Here is a 14,432-nt window from a genome sequence, read left to right as displayed (position 1 = left end):
GTAAAAAATTTCAAACTCACTGTTATGATCTGGAGAGGCATTGCCCCGCTGCCACCAGTGCGGGGAGGGTCCTTGAGCCATCACGGCATACCGCGGCGATGTCTCTCAAGTAGAACGAGATAAAGACGTCGTCTGAACGCCAGTATGCTGTGCGCAGGACGTCGTCGAGTCTTCGGGACCTCAAAACAGCCAATGACGATGCCCATGCCCGGGACTCGTGCATTCTAGCCGACTCGAGAGGGAAGGCAGGCTGAGCCCCCCCCTTTTGTGCCAGACTCCACACATAAGCTTGTTTTATGAGAGCCGACACCCACCTGGCCAAGGTAGTCCTCGTGATATCTCTGTCCATGGACGTATTCAAGGAAATAAAGAGGAGCTTCTGGGAGCTCGACCTGATGGGTTGAGTCCGGGTTAAATATGCCTCCAGGGCCCTAACCGGGCAATTGACCATGTCTGGGTCATCTTGCGCCACAATATGAGACAGGGGCCTCACAAGGACACAGGGAGAAGGCTGATCCGGTGTCTGATTCTTGGCCAGAAAGGCCTCCCGGAAATGCAAAGACAAGGAGCCGTCACGCTCTCGGCCAATGTCCTGCGGACTGCCTGAAAGAGCGTGTATCTCGCTACCTCTGCGGGCCGAAGCCAGAAGTAGCAAGAACAGAGCCTTACGAGTAAGGTTCGCGAGGCTAGAGCCCTCTAGAGGCTCGAAGTCCGCCGAGCGCAAGAACTCGAGGACAAGGAAAAGATCCCACTTGGGCAGAGAAGAGCGCTTAACGTCCTGCAAAGACGCGCCCTTAATAACCCCAGCGACAACTCCGCTAACATTGATGGTATGACCAATCTGTTTGAGAGTCGAGGCAATCGCCGACCTGCGAACCTTCAAAGAGGAGGAAGAAGCCCCCTGAGAAGACAAATCCGCTAAGTGGTTGGCTACGTGCATAGTACGAGGAGCCACCGGGTTCAGCCCATGAGCCTGACACCAGGTGACCCAGGCACGCCAATGCGACGAATACACTGAGGAGGTAGAGGCCCTATGTGAGCGCTGCACCAACTCCAAAGTGCGGTCGGAAGCCCCAGACCGCCTCAGAGCGGACCTCACAGTCTCCACGCGTGAAGATTGAGAGACTGCGGGTGCCCGTGAGGAACTCCGGTGCGAGGCTGAACGAGTTCGCCTGGTACCAGAGCCAGAGGAATTGGAGGGCCGTGTGCGAGTCTCAGAAGGTCCGGAAACCAGGGCTGAGACGGCCACAGAGGGGTGACCAGAAGCAGGGACGGCCTCTCCAATTCCGCCTTCCTGAGGACTTGGCTGAGCAGCTGGAAGGGTGGGAAGGCGTAAGCCTCCAGCCCTGTCCAGGGGATGTCCAAGGCGTTGGTCCCCCACGCTTCCGGATCGGGGAAGGGGGAGACAAACACCGGAAGGCGCCTGGAGAATCTGGTGGCGAAGAGATCCACCACAGGCTTCGGGGCCACAGCCCAAAGGCGGAGAAGGGCACCATGCGTGATGGTCCATTCCGCCTGCAACACCCTGTCGGAGCGGCTGAGCGCGTCCGCCAGTGTGTTGAGACTCCCTGGCAGGTAACGCGCTGAGAGAGAGATCTCCCGCTGGGAGCACCAGGAGAGGATCTCGCACGTTCTGCGGGAGAGAGTGGGGGACCGCGAACCTCCCTGCTTGTTCACGTAGGCAGCCACTGTCGTATTGTCTGTGAACAGACGCACACGCTTGGCTGCCAGGGAAGGGAGGAACGCGACCAGAGCAAGGAACACGGCCTCCAACTCCAGCGAGTTGATGTGCCATGTGCTCTGTTCCGCAGACCACAGTCCGGAGGCCGTGAGCCGGTCCGTGTGAGCCCCCCAACCCAGCATGGACGCGTCTGTGAACAGGTCCATGTTGGGAGGGGGGGAAACAATGGGAACCCCCCTGCATACCCATCCCGAGTCCAGCCACGGGAGGGTTGCAGCCTGGAACCAATCCCCAAGGGGAACCAGAGTGTTCCAATCCACACAAGGAGAGTCCACCAACGGCTTCAGCGCGTGCTGAAGCGGGCGTTTGTGAACTCTCCCTAGTGGAACCAGAAGGGCCATGGACTCCATCTGCCCCAGGATGGAGGCCAAAGTCCGAAGGGAAGCTCTCAGGAGAAGCGAAGTAGAGCGGATGAGAGCCTGGAGCTTGTCCACCCGCTTCTGCGAAGGCTGGACAGTCCAGGTGACCGTATTGAACGTCATCCCCAGGTAAGTGAATGACTGAGACGGCACGAGCTCTGACTTCGTCTGGTTGACCGAGAATCCCAGCAAGCTGGCCTCCCGGAGAACCAAGAGAGTGTGCTGCCTGCAGAGAGCCTCGCTCTGGCCCATGATGAGCCAGTCGTCGAGGTATGCTCGCAGCCGCACTCCCTGTGACCTCACCAGCGCGCAAAGCTGCCTCACCACCATGGTAAAGATCCATGGGGCAAGGGACAGCCCAAAAGGCAGTGCGCGGAACTGGTAGACTTGACTGGCCCACCGGAAACGGAGCCATTTCCGGTCGGCGGGATGCACCAGAATATGGAAGTACGCATCCGTCAAGTCTATCGAGGTCACCCAGTCTCCTGGGCGGAGAGCGTCCCGAACCGAGGCAGGAGTCTCCATCTTGAATCGAATCGTTCTCAAAAACTTGTTGAGAAACGAAAGATCCAAGACAGGACGCCAAGCTCCCGAAGCTTTGGGGACCGCGAAAAGCCGTCCATAAAACCCCGGGGAGCTGTGGTCCGAGACCGCTTCCACCGCGCCCTTCTCTATCAGTGAGGCAACCTCCGACTGGAGGACGGCCCTTGCCTCCTGTGAGAAGGGGGGCTTGAAGGCTGGAGGACACCTGGTAAGAGGGGCCTTGTCCCCCAGCCAAAGCAAGCGGAATCCCGACTTCACAACACCCACTAACCATCGGCTGCGTATGGCGGCCAGCCAATGTGGAAGTGCCCGAGCAAGGCCCCCCGCCATCACCAAGGTGGAGGGCGGGGGGGGCGTGAAGCCGGGAACGCTTCATTGGGGGTGGGGCTTTCCACTGGAAGAGCCCCTACCCCTCCTCGAAAAAGATCTCTTGCCCGACCCGCGGGAAGGGGCAATAGATCTTTTCCGGGAAGCAGGATGTGCCTGAGCAGAGGTCTTAGCCTGTTTGTGCTGAGCCTGCTGAGGAGCAGCCTGCTTGGGCTGCTTCAGGGACTGAAGCGCAAAAGAAGAGAACTGCTGTTCTCTGTTGGTGTCGATCTCCTGCTTCCTGGCATCGGCGGCCAGGTTGCCGAAGAGAGCACCATCCACCAAGGGCGACGATCTGAGAGTGTTTCTCGTCGACTCCTCAGAGAACTGGGAGTGGGCGAGAAACAAGTCCCTTCTGCACGAGACAAAATGTACGTACTGCAGAGAGGACAATCTCATCTGCTCCTCGTTCACCCTTGCCAGCGTGGAGAGGAGTGTGGATACGTCCTCCGAATCTTGCTCCTTACTCAAGGTAAAGGGAGCTAAAGACTCTGTAAGAGCACGTGAAAGAGCCCGCAGGATAGTCTCCGAAATGGAACTGAGTTCCAAGAGCTGCCTTCCCACCTCCTCAGAGGACAGGAGAGACTGCTCCGAAAGAGGGAGAACGGAATCCTTCTTCAAAGGCTTCGTCAAAAGAGGGAGCAATGCCGGCGTGACCGGAAGCGGTGCACGCGGCAGAGCAAAGGACGAAAGAAGGTTCCGTGAAGCCTTAGGCCAAGGCAACTTCCTTTGAGCCGCCAAGGGCACGAAGAAGTCTGCCTGTGTTGCAGCAGCCAGGTAAGGCAAAGCATGCTCCGGAGCTGTGCCATACGGCACCAGAAGCGGAACTGCTGCTGGAGGCAACCCGCTGCCGGCAGGAGCGGGCTTGGCGAACAAACGAGAAAGCTGGAAAGCTACTGACGGTGATTCTTCAAACCGGAAGTAGCTATCCTCCTCCTTCGCCCACCGGAAGTCTGCCATCGCCGACGGACCCGACGCCGAAGGCGTGGCCGAAGACGAAGCCCCTTCGGGGAAATAACGCGAAGTGACTTCCGCGGCAGCTTCTAGCGCCACCCTGAAGCTGGCTGGAGCCGCCGAAGGCAGCTGCTCCTCGTCCACAGACCCAAGGTCCGAACCGCCACATGAAGGGGATGGCTCATAGCCCAAGGAACCCGACAAATGACGCTGCGAGGACAGGCCGGAAGCCAAACGCCCCTCCTGTTGGTCATCGACGAAACTCATACCCTGGCTAAGAGGAGGGTGAGAAACGCCAGCAACCGAAGGCAGCTGAAGGGAGGAGCTAGCAGACACCACCGGAGTGGGTGGCTGCTGCTGACCCAACAGAGGCTGAAAGCCCGAATGCCCAGGAGAACGACCGAATTCGAAATCCACCGGCATCCCAACGGACGCAGTGTGAACCGAACCGGAAGAACCGGGAGGAGCCGGAAGAGCAGACGCAACCGCATAGCTATGCCATGGCTGTGGAGACTGCCAGCTACAACCCGGAAGCCCTTGGCCGGAACCGGAAGTGACAGAGGACTGTGCACGACCGGCTGGACCCACACTTCCCGCCAAGGCAGGAAGAGCAGCTGCCGGAAACGGCTGCTGAAACGGGGCAAAGCTCAAACCGGAAGGGACCATGGTCTGTCCGCATACCAGTGAACCAACACTTCCGGCCTGAGCCGGAAGAGAAGCTGCCGCAAACGACTGCTTACGTAGTTCGTGGCTCGAACCGGATGGGACCATGGTCTGTCCGCTTTCCAGTGAACCACTACTTCCGGCCGGAGCCGGAAGGGAAGCTGCCGCGAACGACTGCTTACGTAATTCGTAGCTCAAACCGGAAGGGACCATGGTCTGTCCGCTGTCCAGTGAACCACTACTCCCAGGAACTGGAAGTGCAGCTGCCGCGGACGGCTGCTGCGAGCACATACCTTGCGACGACCGTATCCCGAAAGGGACCTGCTCAGGTGCACTCCCGCAAGCGGGAGCCACCGAGCGCCGGCCGAGAAGAGAAACGCCTCCCTGTGCACGGCCTCCAGCACCAACGCCGAAGCCAGCAGGCTGGACAGGAGATCCGGAAACAACAGGAACACAGGAAGCCAACGACCGAGGGTCGCACACCCCCGGGAGGGAGGCAGAGCTGGAAACAGGGTCCGTCCGCGCCATCTCTGTACGCACGAGCGTCCGAATTTCTGGAATCAAAGAGGACAAAAGGCTAGCCACAAGAGTGCCAGCCTCCGGCACAGGTACCGGGGTCGAAACGGACGTGGTAGTAGTAATGCCCGCCGCCCGCGAGCCAGACGAAGTTTCCTCCGGCGCCGAAATGGGCACCGAAAAAACGAAGTTAGTCTTCGGGTCAGAAACGTGAACCGTGGGGTTCCTAGCCGAAGAAGTAGAAGCCGAGGACTTAGGTTTGCCAGGGCCTATGCCCTTACTCTCGGCCTTAGCCGCTCTCTTTTTCTCACTATCCGACATGCTGTCGCGCAAGAAAAACAGACTACTGAAAATACACAAGTCTCTAGGACGTAAAACTTCAGCAGAATAAACTAGCACAAAGTACAAGTTACAAGGCGGTAATAGTGCTACTGGTCAACGCTAAAAGTCCGAGCACGGACCCAAACTAACCAGCAAAAAACACCACGTGTAAGCGAAAAATGGCGACCAAAATGGCGGCCACAGCAACAAACTACCGAGTAAAATTCACAAGTCCGCGGACGAGAAAATTCTCAGCAGAATGGCAATGCAAACAACAACAAAATGGAACGATCTCACCGCTAGAAACAGCAATGAGCAGACGGGGAGCCAAGGCCGGTGGGTGTCAAGCAGACAGCAAACAACAGCCTAGGAGCGAAATCAAGCACGACCTGTCTCTCTGGCTGAAAGATGTCGAATGAGGGTGTCTCGTACTGGGTACGAGATCTGTGGCGTGACACGCTACGGGAGGCAACCCAGGGTAGCAAGCTTGCTACTTTTTTAGCTTGGGTTGCTTCCCTTAGACTATAGACGGGATAGCGTTTCAGTTTACCTAGCATCTCGACTGCGTCAATGCTAATATGTGACTCGGAGTAAGAATATGTAATTTAATCAGATAAAGGGCATACTTGTACTGTACTGTTCAAATAATAAAAGAATAACTCTTTCTGTATGCAATACATTCATGATATAGTTAGTATATTTTGAATAAGAACAACACTACCATTATCACAAAACAATATGGTTCTACATGTAGTTGCTTACATGTCAGGAAAATAGAAAAATTCATAAAATTACCAGTAACTGCTCACAGTAAACCATGATACAGTTTGACATATTGCTTGTTATAGAGATAGCATTACAGCATGAAGACTGAGCAGATAGGAAAGACATAATGAAATATATATATATATATACAGGTACATATTCTGCCTTCTCTGTGTTAATATTTACAAGGTTAATATTTGTCCATCTAGCGTAGATAACTAAATGCGTCTCAGCAATCAATACAGGTTGCTAATTGTCATGAAACTGTTTCTAAATATTTAGTCTTTGCTGGTCACAAACACATACTGGATTGTCAAATGCTTTAATTACTCACACCCTTTACAGAGTTTTAGTAATAGACTATCAATCAATCAATCAATGAGTCTTATATCGCGCATATTCCGTGGGTACAGTTCTAGGCGCTCTGCAGTGATGCCGTGTGAGATGAAATTTTATACGGCCAGTAGATTGCAGCCATTTTGGTGCATATTTACCTTTCACCGCCTATTATTCCAAGTCACACGGGTATAGGTAGACAATTATTAACTGTGCCTAAGCAATTTTGCCAGGAAAGACCCTTTTGTCAATCGTGGGATCTTTAACGTGCACACCCAATGTAGTGTACACGGGGAGAGGTTCGGACACCGAAGAGAGTCTGCACACAAAGTTGACTCTGTGAAATAAATTTCCGCCGAACCTGGGATCGAACTCACGCTGACAGCGGCCAACTGAATAGAAATCCAGCGCGCTACCAACTGAGCTATATCCCCGCCCCATAATACTATTGCAAAAGATATGTCAGAGCAGGAAAAACTGTTGCGCATGGATTGTACTTATTATAATTGCTAAAGCGCGCAAATGACCCACACTACTCCTGCCAGAGAGACAGATCTAGTTCCACATGTTATACAGTGGTATCATACCTTAGTACACGTGATACAGTTCTTACATCTGCAATAGAAGATGCTCCGAAATAACTCTGATGTGAATGAGTTGTGAAAGAGTGAATACTCTTGCTTTAATTGAGGCAAACTTTCTCACATGACATTATAGGCCAGTCACTAGCGAGGGTTGTGTCTGTTAAAGGTACAGTGCAGCTCACAGCCTTCGTTTTGCGTTTTTGTTGCAGCTGAGTGCATTTACAGTTCAAAAATCCTCCTATGGTAGTAAAACAAACCCAAAACTACCCAACGACGACATCTGTGAAGCTCGACAGTTTCTTGTTCACGCGAGTGCATAAATTAACCTAGTTATTACGTGGTGTTTGGTCGGAGTTCGATTCAACTGAATGATTCCGGCCTCCATTTTGTTTTACACAAACTCATGATGACGTCTGACATACTTTGCTTAGTGACGTGTCTTTTCAGTTGTGCATGATGTGCATGTGGTGATCTACCTGATCTAAATTTAGATCCAAAAATAGGCCAAGACCAGCCGGGTCCGAGTACGAAATTAATTCGTAAAAAAAAATCGCAGTTCTTGACTCTTTGGGTGCAAGTCAATGAAACTTGGTAGTTCTTTTAACGGATAGCTGCCTGAGGTATGACTAAAAGCCCCAGGAGCTCTGTGCACCTGGATTTGACAAGTTCAGTACCTTTAAACTCGTGGACAAGGAGCGAAAAGTGTGGAAAGTTTGCCTCAATAAAAGCAAGAGCATTCACTCTTTCACAACCCGTACAAACTGGAAAGAGTTATTTCTGGAGTTCGTCTATCAAACAAATAGAATTGTGTTATGCTAACACTTAATACTTATGTACACACACAGTAATTTGTAGGATCCTTTACCAATAGACAAATACACCTGTATAATGTTGATAATGTCCATATGTGTATGATGTCCATATAAGGCTTACATACACACTGGGTGAGGTGGAAGAAGGAGGCGGTACCTACCACGCAGCACCTTGATACTGGTCCTGAGGCCAAGCGCTTTGACCGACACTGCACGCCAAACCCCACCATGCACACCCCGATGCAACACAGGCGATTAAACAAGGCAACAAAACTCAAGTCACAACACTCACGTAGTGCAGCAGACTTTAACTGTTTTGCCACTAAAAGCACAATTGAGTCAACGAGATGCGAATGATGGATTTAACATCTTGCTGGGGAGCACTAACAAATATAAAGGATAAGGATATGATTTTATATAGTCTTGTGAGGTTGCCCTCATGGAAATTTGGGTTGCTTTCTCTCTGGGGAAAGTGAGCTGCCATACAGTATGATGCTACCCATTTTTTTTCTACTTTTTGCTGCATGCATGTTTTCATGTTTCCAAGCCTGACACTTTCGCTGTGAACTTGGGTTCTTGGCTGAACATGGGGATCGAACCCACGCCGACAGCGACAACTGGTTTTGAAGCCAGTGCTGCTACTGACTGAGCCAGGCTGCAAAATCACCAAAGCAACTAGCAGAGCAACTAGCAGAGCAACTAGCAGAGCAACCTTTTTTTGGGGGGTGCTGGTGCCTTTTTTCCCTTTTCTGCTGCTATAGTTTGAGAGAAGCTTCCTTATATTCTTGTTGAAGTGTTAATTTTAAATTTTAGTGTATTCATCTTTTGCAGTTTTGTTCATGTCAATGAAAATGTACAATGCAGTGTTTTTTAGCGTAATGTACAATGTATTGTACACAACTTACAGCATGGTCTTTCTCACACGTTAGAAGGACTTCTTCTGGCTTCAACAAGCAGTTAGTGGCAAAAAGTTTGAAAATAATCTTTCTACATGTTAACAATTCTAAACTTTGTATACAATTGGAAACAAAATTAACTCAAAACATAACACTACATGCAAACAAACTTAATTCAGAATCTAGTTAAAAACAAAATCAAAGTTAACAAAAAAAACTATGCTAAAGCAAACTCGAAATCTTTTCAAAATCAAACTCCCACAGCTGTGCAGAAATTGCACAAACAATATGTATATGGAAAATCTCAATAAAAACATAATCTGCTTCTAAGCATAGTATATTAAGCAATCAAAACCACGGTACAAAGAGCTGTAGCGGATATACAGATATACTAACGCTTTCCCTCTGGTTTCTGTTCTGCTAATACAATTCCCACAAATGGGAATTAAATCATAAAAAGAATCATCTTTCTACAGAGAAGCATAAAAGCAGTGACAAAAAAAGAAAAGTAGAAACTGATGAAATCTCTTCCCTTACTAGCTTCATATACAGCATCTCTGATTAGTACATTAAAGCCAAACCACAACACTCACATTATAATCCACAACACAACTAACACTCTAACAGTGAAACTTTGAAACAAGTCGAGCACAGGCAAACACAAACGGAACCTGTGATATGGGACCAGCCTATCTAAGAACCATCACATTTTGATGGTACGGTGGAACCCCCCTTTTAAGATCTCTATAAATCCGAGAAAACCAGGTCTTACAAACGAGGGAGTCTGAAAATGGGGGTAAAGTTACAGAAGTTATGAACAGAAAGTTTGGGGGCGGGGATGTAGCTCAGTCGGTAGCGCACCGGATTTGTATCCAGTTGGCCGCTGTCAGCGTGAGTTCGTCCCCACGTTCGGCGAGAGATTTATTTCTCAGAGTCAACTTTGTGTGCAGACTCTCCTCGGTGTCCGAACACCCCCGTGTGTACACGCAAGCACAAGACCAAGTGCGCACGAAAAAGATCCTGTAATCCATGTCAGAGTTCGGTGGGTTATATATAAACACGAAAATACCCAGCATGCTTCCTCCGAAAGCGGCGTATGGCTGCCTAAATGGCCGGGAAAAAACGGTCATACACGTAAAAGCCGTGGGAGTTTCAGCCCATGAACGAACAAACAAACAAACAGAAAGTTTGAGAAAACAAGGTCTTGTGTGTGGGGGTCTTAAAAGGGGGGTTCCACTGTAGACAGCCAAACATCTAGCAGCAGGTGCAATGCTAGGGCAATCACCAGTCACTGTAAGGTCGCATATGACAAGCTCCTCTGTACAACATGAACACACCAGCAAACCAACTCTCACATTCCACGCTTCCTTACCTGGCGCAACACTTGCAGACTGAGAAGCCTCCTTGTCATCCACTTGTTGTGCGGTCATCTCGGGCAAGTCCTGGCTGGCCCGAGCCTCCGCTATCAACGCTCGTGCACGCTCCCTCAGTCTGCGCTGCCTCTCCTCCTCCTGTGTGACACCATCAGTTAGTGCGGCACTAGGCCAGACATGCACATCATGATATACGTCACAGCACATGCGCACTCCTCGCTTCCCTCCACCATGCCTAGGTCGATGTACCATGTGCTTGACTCCTTGAGGAACTACGAAAAAAGCTTGGAACTCACCGACAGGAGTTGCCTTGATCCTTGTATGCTTGACTGAAAGTCAATACACTGTGCAAAGTAAACCAACGCTGGTTGTAGCTGTGCTTATAGCAACGATAAAAGCTTCAGAGTCCTCTTCCCTTACTCTTTGTTCTCTACAGTGGAACCCCCCTTAAAAAAAACCACAAGTCTGAGAAAATAAGGTCTCAAAAGGAGGCAGTCTAAAAATGGAGGTCCATTTAAAGAGCTTATCAACACAACAATGTGAACAAGCACAGTTTTAACATGCAGGAAGTCTGAAATGGAGGGGTCTGAAATGGAGGGGTCTTAAATGGAGGGATCTGAAATGGAGGGGTCTAAAATGGAGGGGTCTGAAATGGAGGGGTCTGAAATGGAGGGATCTGAAATGGAGGGGTCTTAAATGGAGGGGTCTGAAATGGAGGGATCTTAAATGGAGGGGTCTTAAATGGAGGGGTTTGAAAAGCGGGTTCCACTGTAGCAAGAATAACAGCTTCTAAATTCTCTTCCCTTACTCTTTTTCACTATAATCTTTGCACTGTTACCACTTCACAGCCTTGTATGTATTTACCTTGATATGGCTGTTATAGAAAATAACGTCTTTCCCTGTTCTTTATGTAGCCTTCAAAGCTAGTCAAAATTCACAGAAGGAGTGTCCTCCGGTATCCAGACAGTAGTTTCTGCCATTATTCAAAATGTCTCAACATTGAATGCCTCAGGAATTCACTGAATTCTTCATAGAGGCCTAAAATTGCAGCTATGGTGCTTGAGGCGATCTTTTTGAGAAAAACCAAGAAAGAAAGGCATCAAAGTTTGACACAGAGAATGTCAGAGGACGCCTACTACTGTTCAGTTTGCACATTGAAACTGTACCACATTCACAGTACACCATCTTACCTAAACTAACGCATGTGGCATATCTCAGCTCGTGACAGAACACTACACTAAGCAGGCAAGACACATAATAACACGAGATTTGTCTCCTGAAAGCGGCGTATGGCTGACTAAATGGCGGCGAAAAAACGGTCATACACGTAAAAATCGTGGGAGTTTCTGCTCATGAACGAAAAAAATTCACACACAAAAACAAACATGAGATCACACTTCATCTTCAGTGTCCTTGTACCTTTGCTTCAGCCGAGGTCTGGTTGGTGCTTGACGTTGGTTCTGACACGGGGGACGTTGCACTGCTGCCGCTGGCCTGAGAACCGTACTGCGTTTCTTTACGAGCCTTCTCCAGCAACAGCTTGGCGCGTTCCTTCAGCGCATTGTGGCGATCGGACGGGTTCTGAGTCTGAAGATGACATAAATTCCTTACTTTTTACCATTCTGAAGAAGGCAGCAACAAGCTCTCGAAATATTGACAAAGACTGTTCCAAACCTGGTTACTGTTGTGTTCTGTTTTTATTTATAAATTACATGAAGCAGATTTATTTTAATCCCACAATAGACTTGTGTTTCAGCAATGTCTGCACCTGGCAACGGAAATTATCTGCTCAAAAGCAAACAAATCAATAAATACAAATATAAAAATAAACTTCACAAATTTCATGCCACCTCGTTTCCTGTCAGTCTAATCTCATGTTCATTCCTTTCACTACCCCCATCTTAAATGATATTATTGTAACATATATAACACCTGTAGCTATAAAGGTAAAACGATCCAAGAAACCAAACAAAAAAGATGCAGAACATGCATTCCGCTGACGTATTTACTCACATCATTTGTTGGAGATCCTGCTTTCTCTGGAGATCTGAAAAAAATTAGCCAAATAAACTTATCAAAAAGATTGGAAGTCAATAGCATGTTTGTAACAGTATTATAAACGGCTAAAAGAAAACCTTTTTATTTGTCTGAAAAAAATGTGAGAGTTACATGTAGGATACCCAAAGCAGGCTGTTTCAATGGTTCTCTTGAACTTATTTGAGGAAATAACTAACCTTCCTTGTTTTTGGATTGTGGATTGTGGATTGTGGATTGTGGAACGTTAGCAGTCCATCTGTCTTTGGATTATCAGATAAAAAACAACATAACTTCCAAAATCATCTACATATTTTCCTGAACACTTTCTCCTGCATCCAAGCAAACAGAAGTTGGAAACTATGAATGTGACAAATTCAGCTTATTCGTTCACCACAAGGGCAGTTATTTCTGATCTCTACAAAGGAAGCTTCATCTCTACAAAGAATCAGTACAACATTACTTGATTTGTTTTAAACTCTTATTCACCTGTGCACATAGTATTTCATTGCAAAGTGCTCTGTGCCGTAAGAGAAGCGCTATATCAATGTACTATCATTATAACAGTATTTACTACAAACCTTTCAGCAGGGGAAGGTCCCCCTTGACTGGAAAACTTGGAATGGTCGTCCGCTTCTGTTGCGCCTCTCTCAACATCATCATCGTCGGAATCAAAGGGGTTCATCAACTGTTGCCGTGTCATCAAGCGTGGCTTGTCCTCTTCTGTCGCCTCTTCTGCGGGTGGCCTGGGAGCTCTGCGCTTCTTAATGGGCGGCTTTTGTGGACTGCCTTCTTTCACCGGCGTTGAGGTGGCCACCGCCGTAGCTAACTGGATTTCTTGGTCGAGGTTTGCTTGCGAGTTCAACGAGGGGTTGTCGCTTTCCGGAGTCCTTCTCTGCTCCTCGGTATCGTTTCTGAGGCTTTGTCTGGACGAAGATCCGCTGAGGCCATGGTCGGATTTCTTTTTCTTTGGAGAACCGGGGAGTTTATGGTGCCCGTACATTTCCTCGACGACGCGTTCGTCATCTTCCTCGTCTCGCTCGCCCAGGGTGTAGGTGCTTTCGCTGGTGTGCGTGCCGATCTGCTGGACCTCCAGGGACTGGCCGGTGAAGTAGGAGCGCAGCTGGTGGAGGTAGGTCATCACACACAGCTTGTCGGGCACCGCCAGGAGAACCATGTCCGATGGCTCGATCACCTTGGGGATGCCCAGCTTAGCTGCTGCATCAAACGCCTGAAATGATGACAGTAAAACATGAAAATACCAAGTATGCATCCTCCAAAAGCGTGGACGTGAACGTGGGAGTTACTGCCCATGAACCAAGCATGCATCCTCCGAAAGCGGAGTATGGCTGCCTAAATGGCGGGGTAAAACTGGTCATACACGTAAAAACCCACTCGTGTAAAAACATGAGCGAACGTGGGAGTTTCTGCCCATGAACAAAGAAGAAGAAAGCAGTACAGTCAATGGTACTGCATCAACACACAACTTCTATATAATAACTGTGGCAAAATGTAATGACTTTAAGTAACTTTAACACATGAATGTGGATTTATATTCCTTTATATTCGTAATATTTAACTCCTGAAAAGGAAAACATCTTCTTCACAATCTTTACTCACACTCCATCGGCAATACTTTCTGATTGTCTCCCTTAGCTGTTACCAGCTCTAAACTGCTTATTTTGTTCCTCTTATTACACCCCCGGTATAGGGGTGTGTATAGGATTCGGTCGATGTGTTTGTTTGTGTGTTTGTGTTCGCATATAGATCTCAAGAATGAACGGACCGATCGTCACCAAACTTGGTGAACAGGTTCTATACATTCCTGAGATGGTCCTTACAAAAATTGGGACCAGTCAAACACACGGTTAGGGAGTTATTGGTGGATTAAGATTCTACAAGGACTTATAGAGGGACATATTAATGGTCAAAGAGAAATAACCTTCTCAGTTGGTGGCAGTGAGAATGGTTATTTCCCTTTGACCAACGGGGGTGTTTTTCCTACCTCGGAGGAATTTCTTGTTTTTTCTTACAAGTCTTTTTGCTTTCCAGTTATCATATCTTATTTGGGAACACTTATTTTGAAATGTCAGTGTTTCACCCTGCGAATATCCAGTTTATTTTTGGGAATAAAATGAGCATACATCTTAAACGGCTTGAAAATCACTA

General features: G+C 48.7%; 1 protein-coding gene across 4 annotated transcripts in view; it reads right to left on the bottom strand.

Moving 5' to 3' along the window:
* LOC138953024 (EH domain-binding protein 1-like) overlaps positions 1-14,432 on the bottom strand; it is a gene marked incomplete at its 3' end in the record, with an annotated part of 43,126 nt that overhangs the window by 8,284 nt on the left and 20,410 nt on the right. For 3 of the 4 annotated variants that reach the window (XM_070324793.1, XM_070324794.1, XM_070324796.1), the window contains 5 exon segments: positions 8,122-8,169; positions 10,229-10,367; positions 11,649-11,816; positions 12,243-12,276; positions 12,845-13,494. In XM_070324793.1, the coding sequence (XP_070180894.1) occupies positions 8,122-8,169; positions 10,229-10,367; positions 11,649-11,816; positions 12,243-12,276; positions 12,845-13,494 (1,039 nt within the window). 4 annotated transcript variants of the gene reach the window in all.

The sequence above is a fragment of the Littorina saxatilis genome, linkage group LG17 (assembly GCF_037325665.1).
Source record: "Littorina saxatilis isolate snail1 linkage group LG17, US_GU_Lsax_2.0, whole genome shotgun sequence".
In the NCBI taxonomy this organism is placed as follows: domain Eukaryota; kingdom Metazoa; phylum Mollusca; class Gastropoda; order Littorinimorpha; family Littorinidae; genus Littorina; species Littorina saxatilis.
This window is presented reverse-complemented; position numbering and strand designations above follow the sequence as displayed.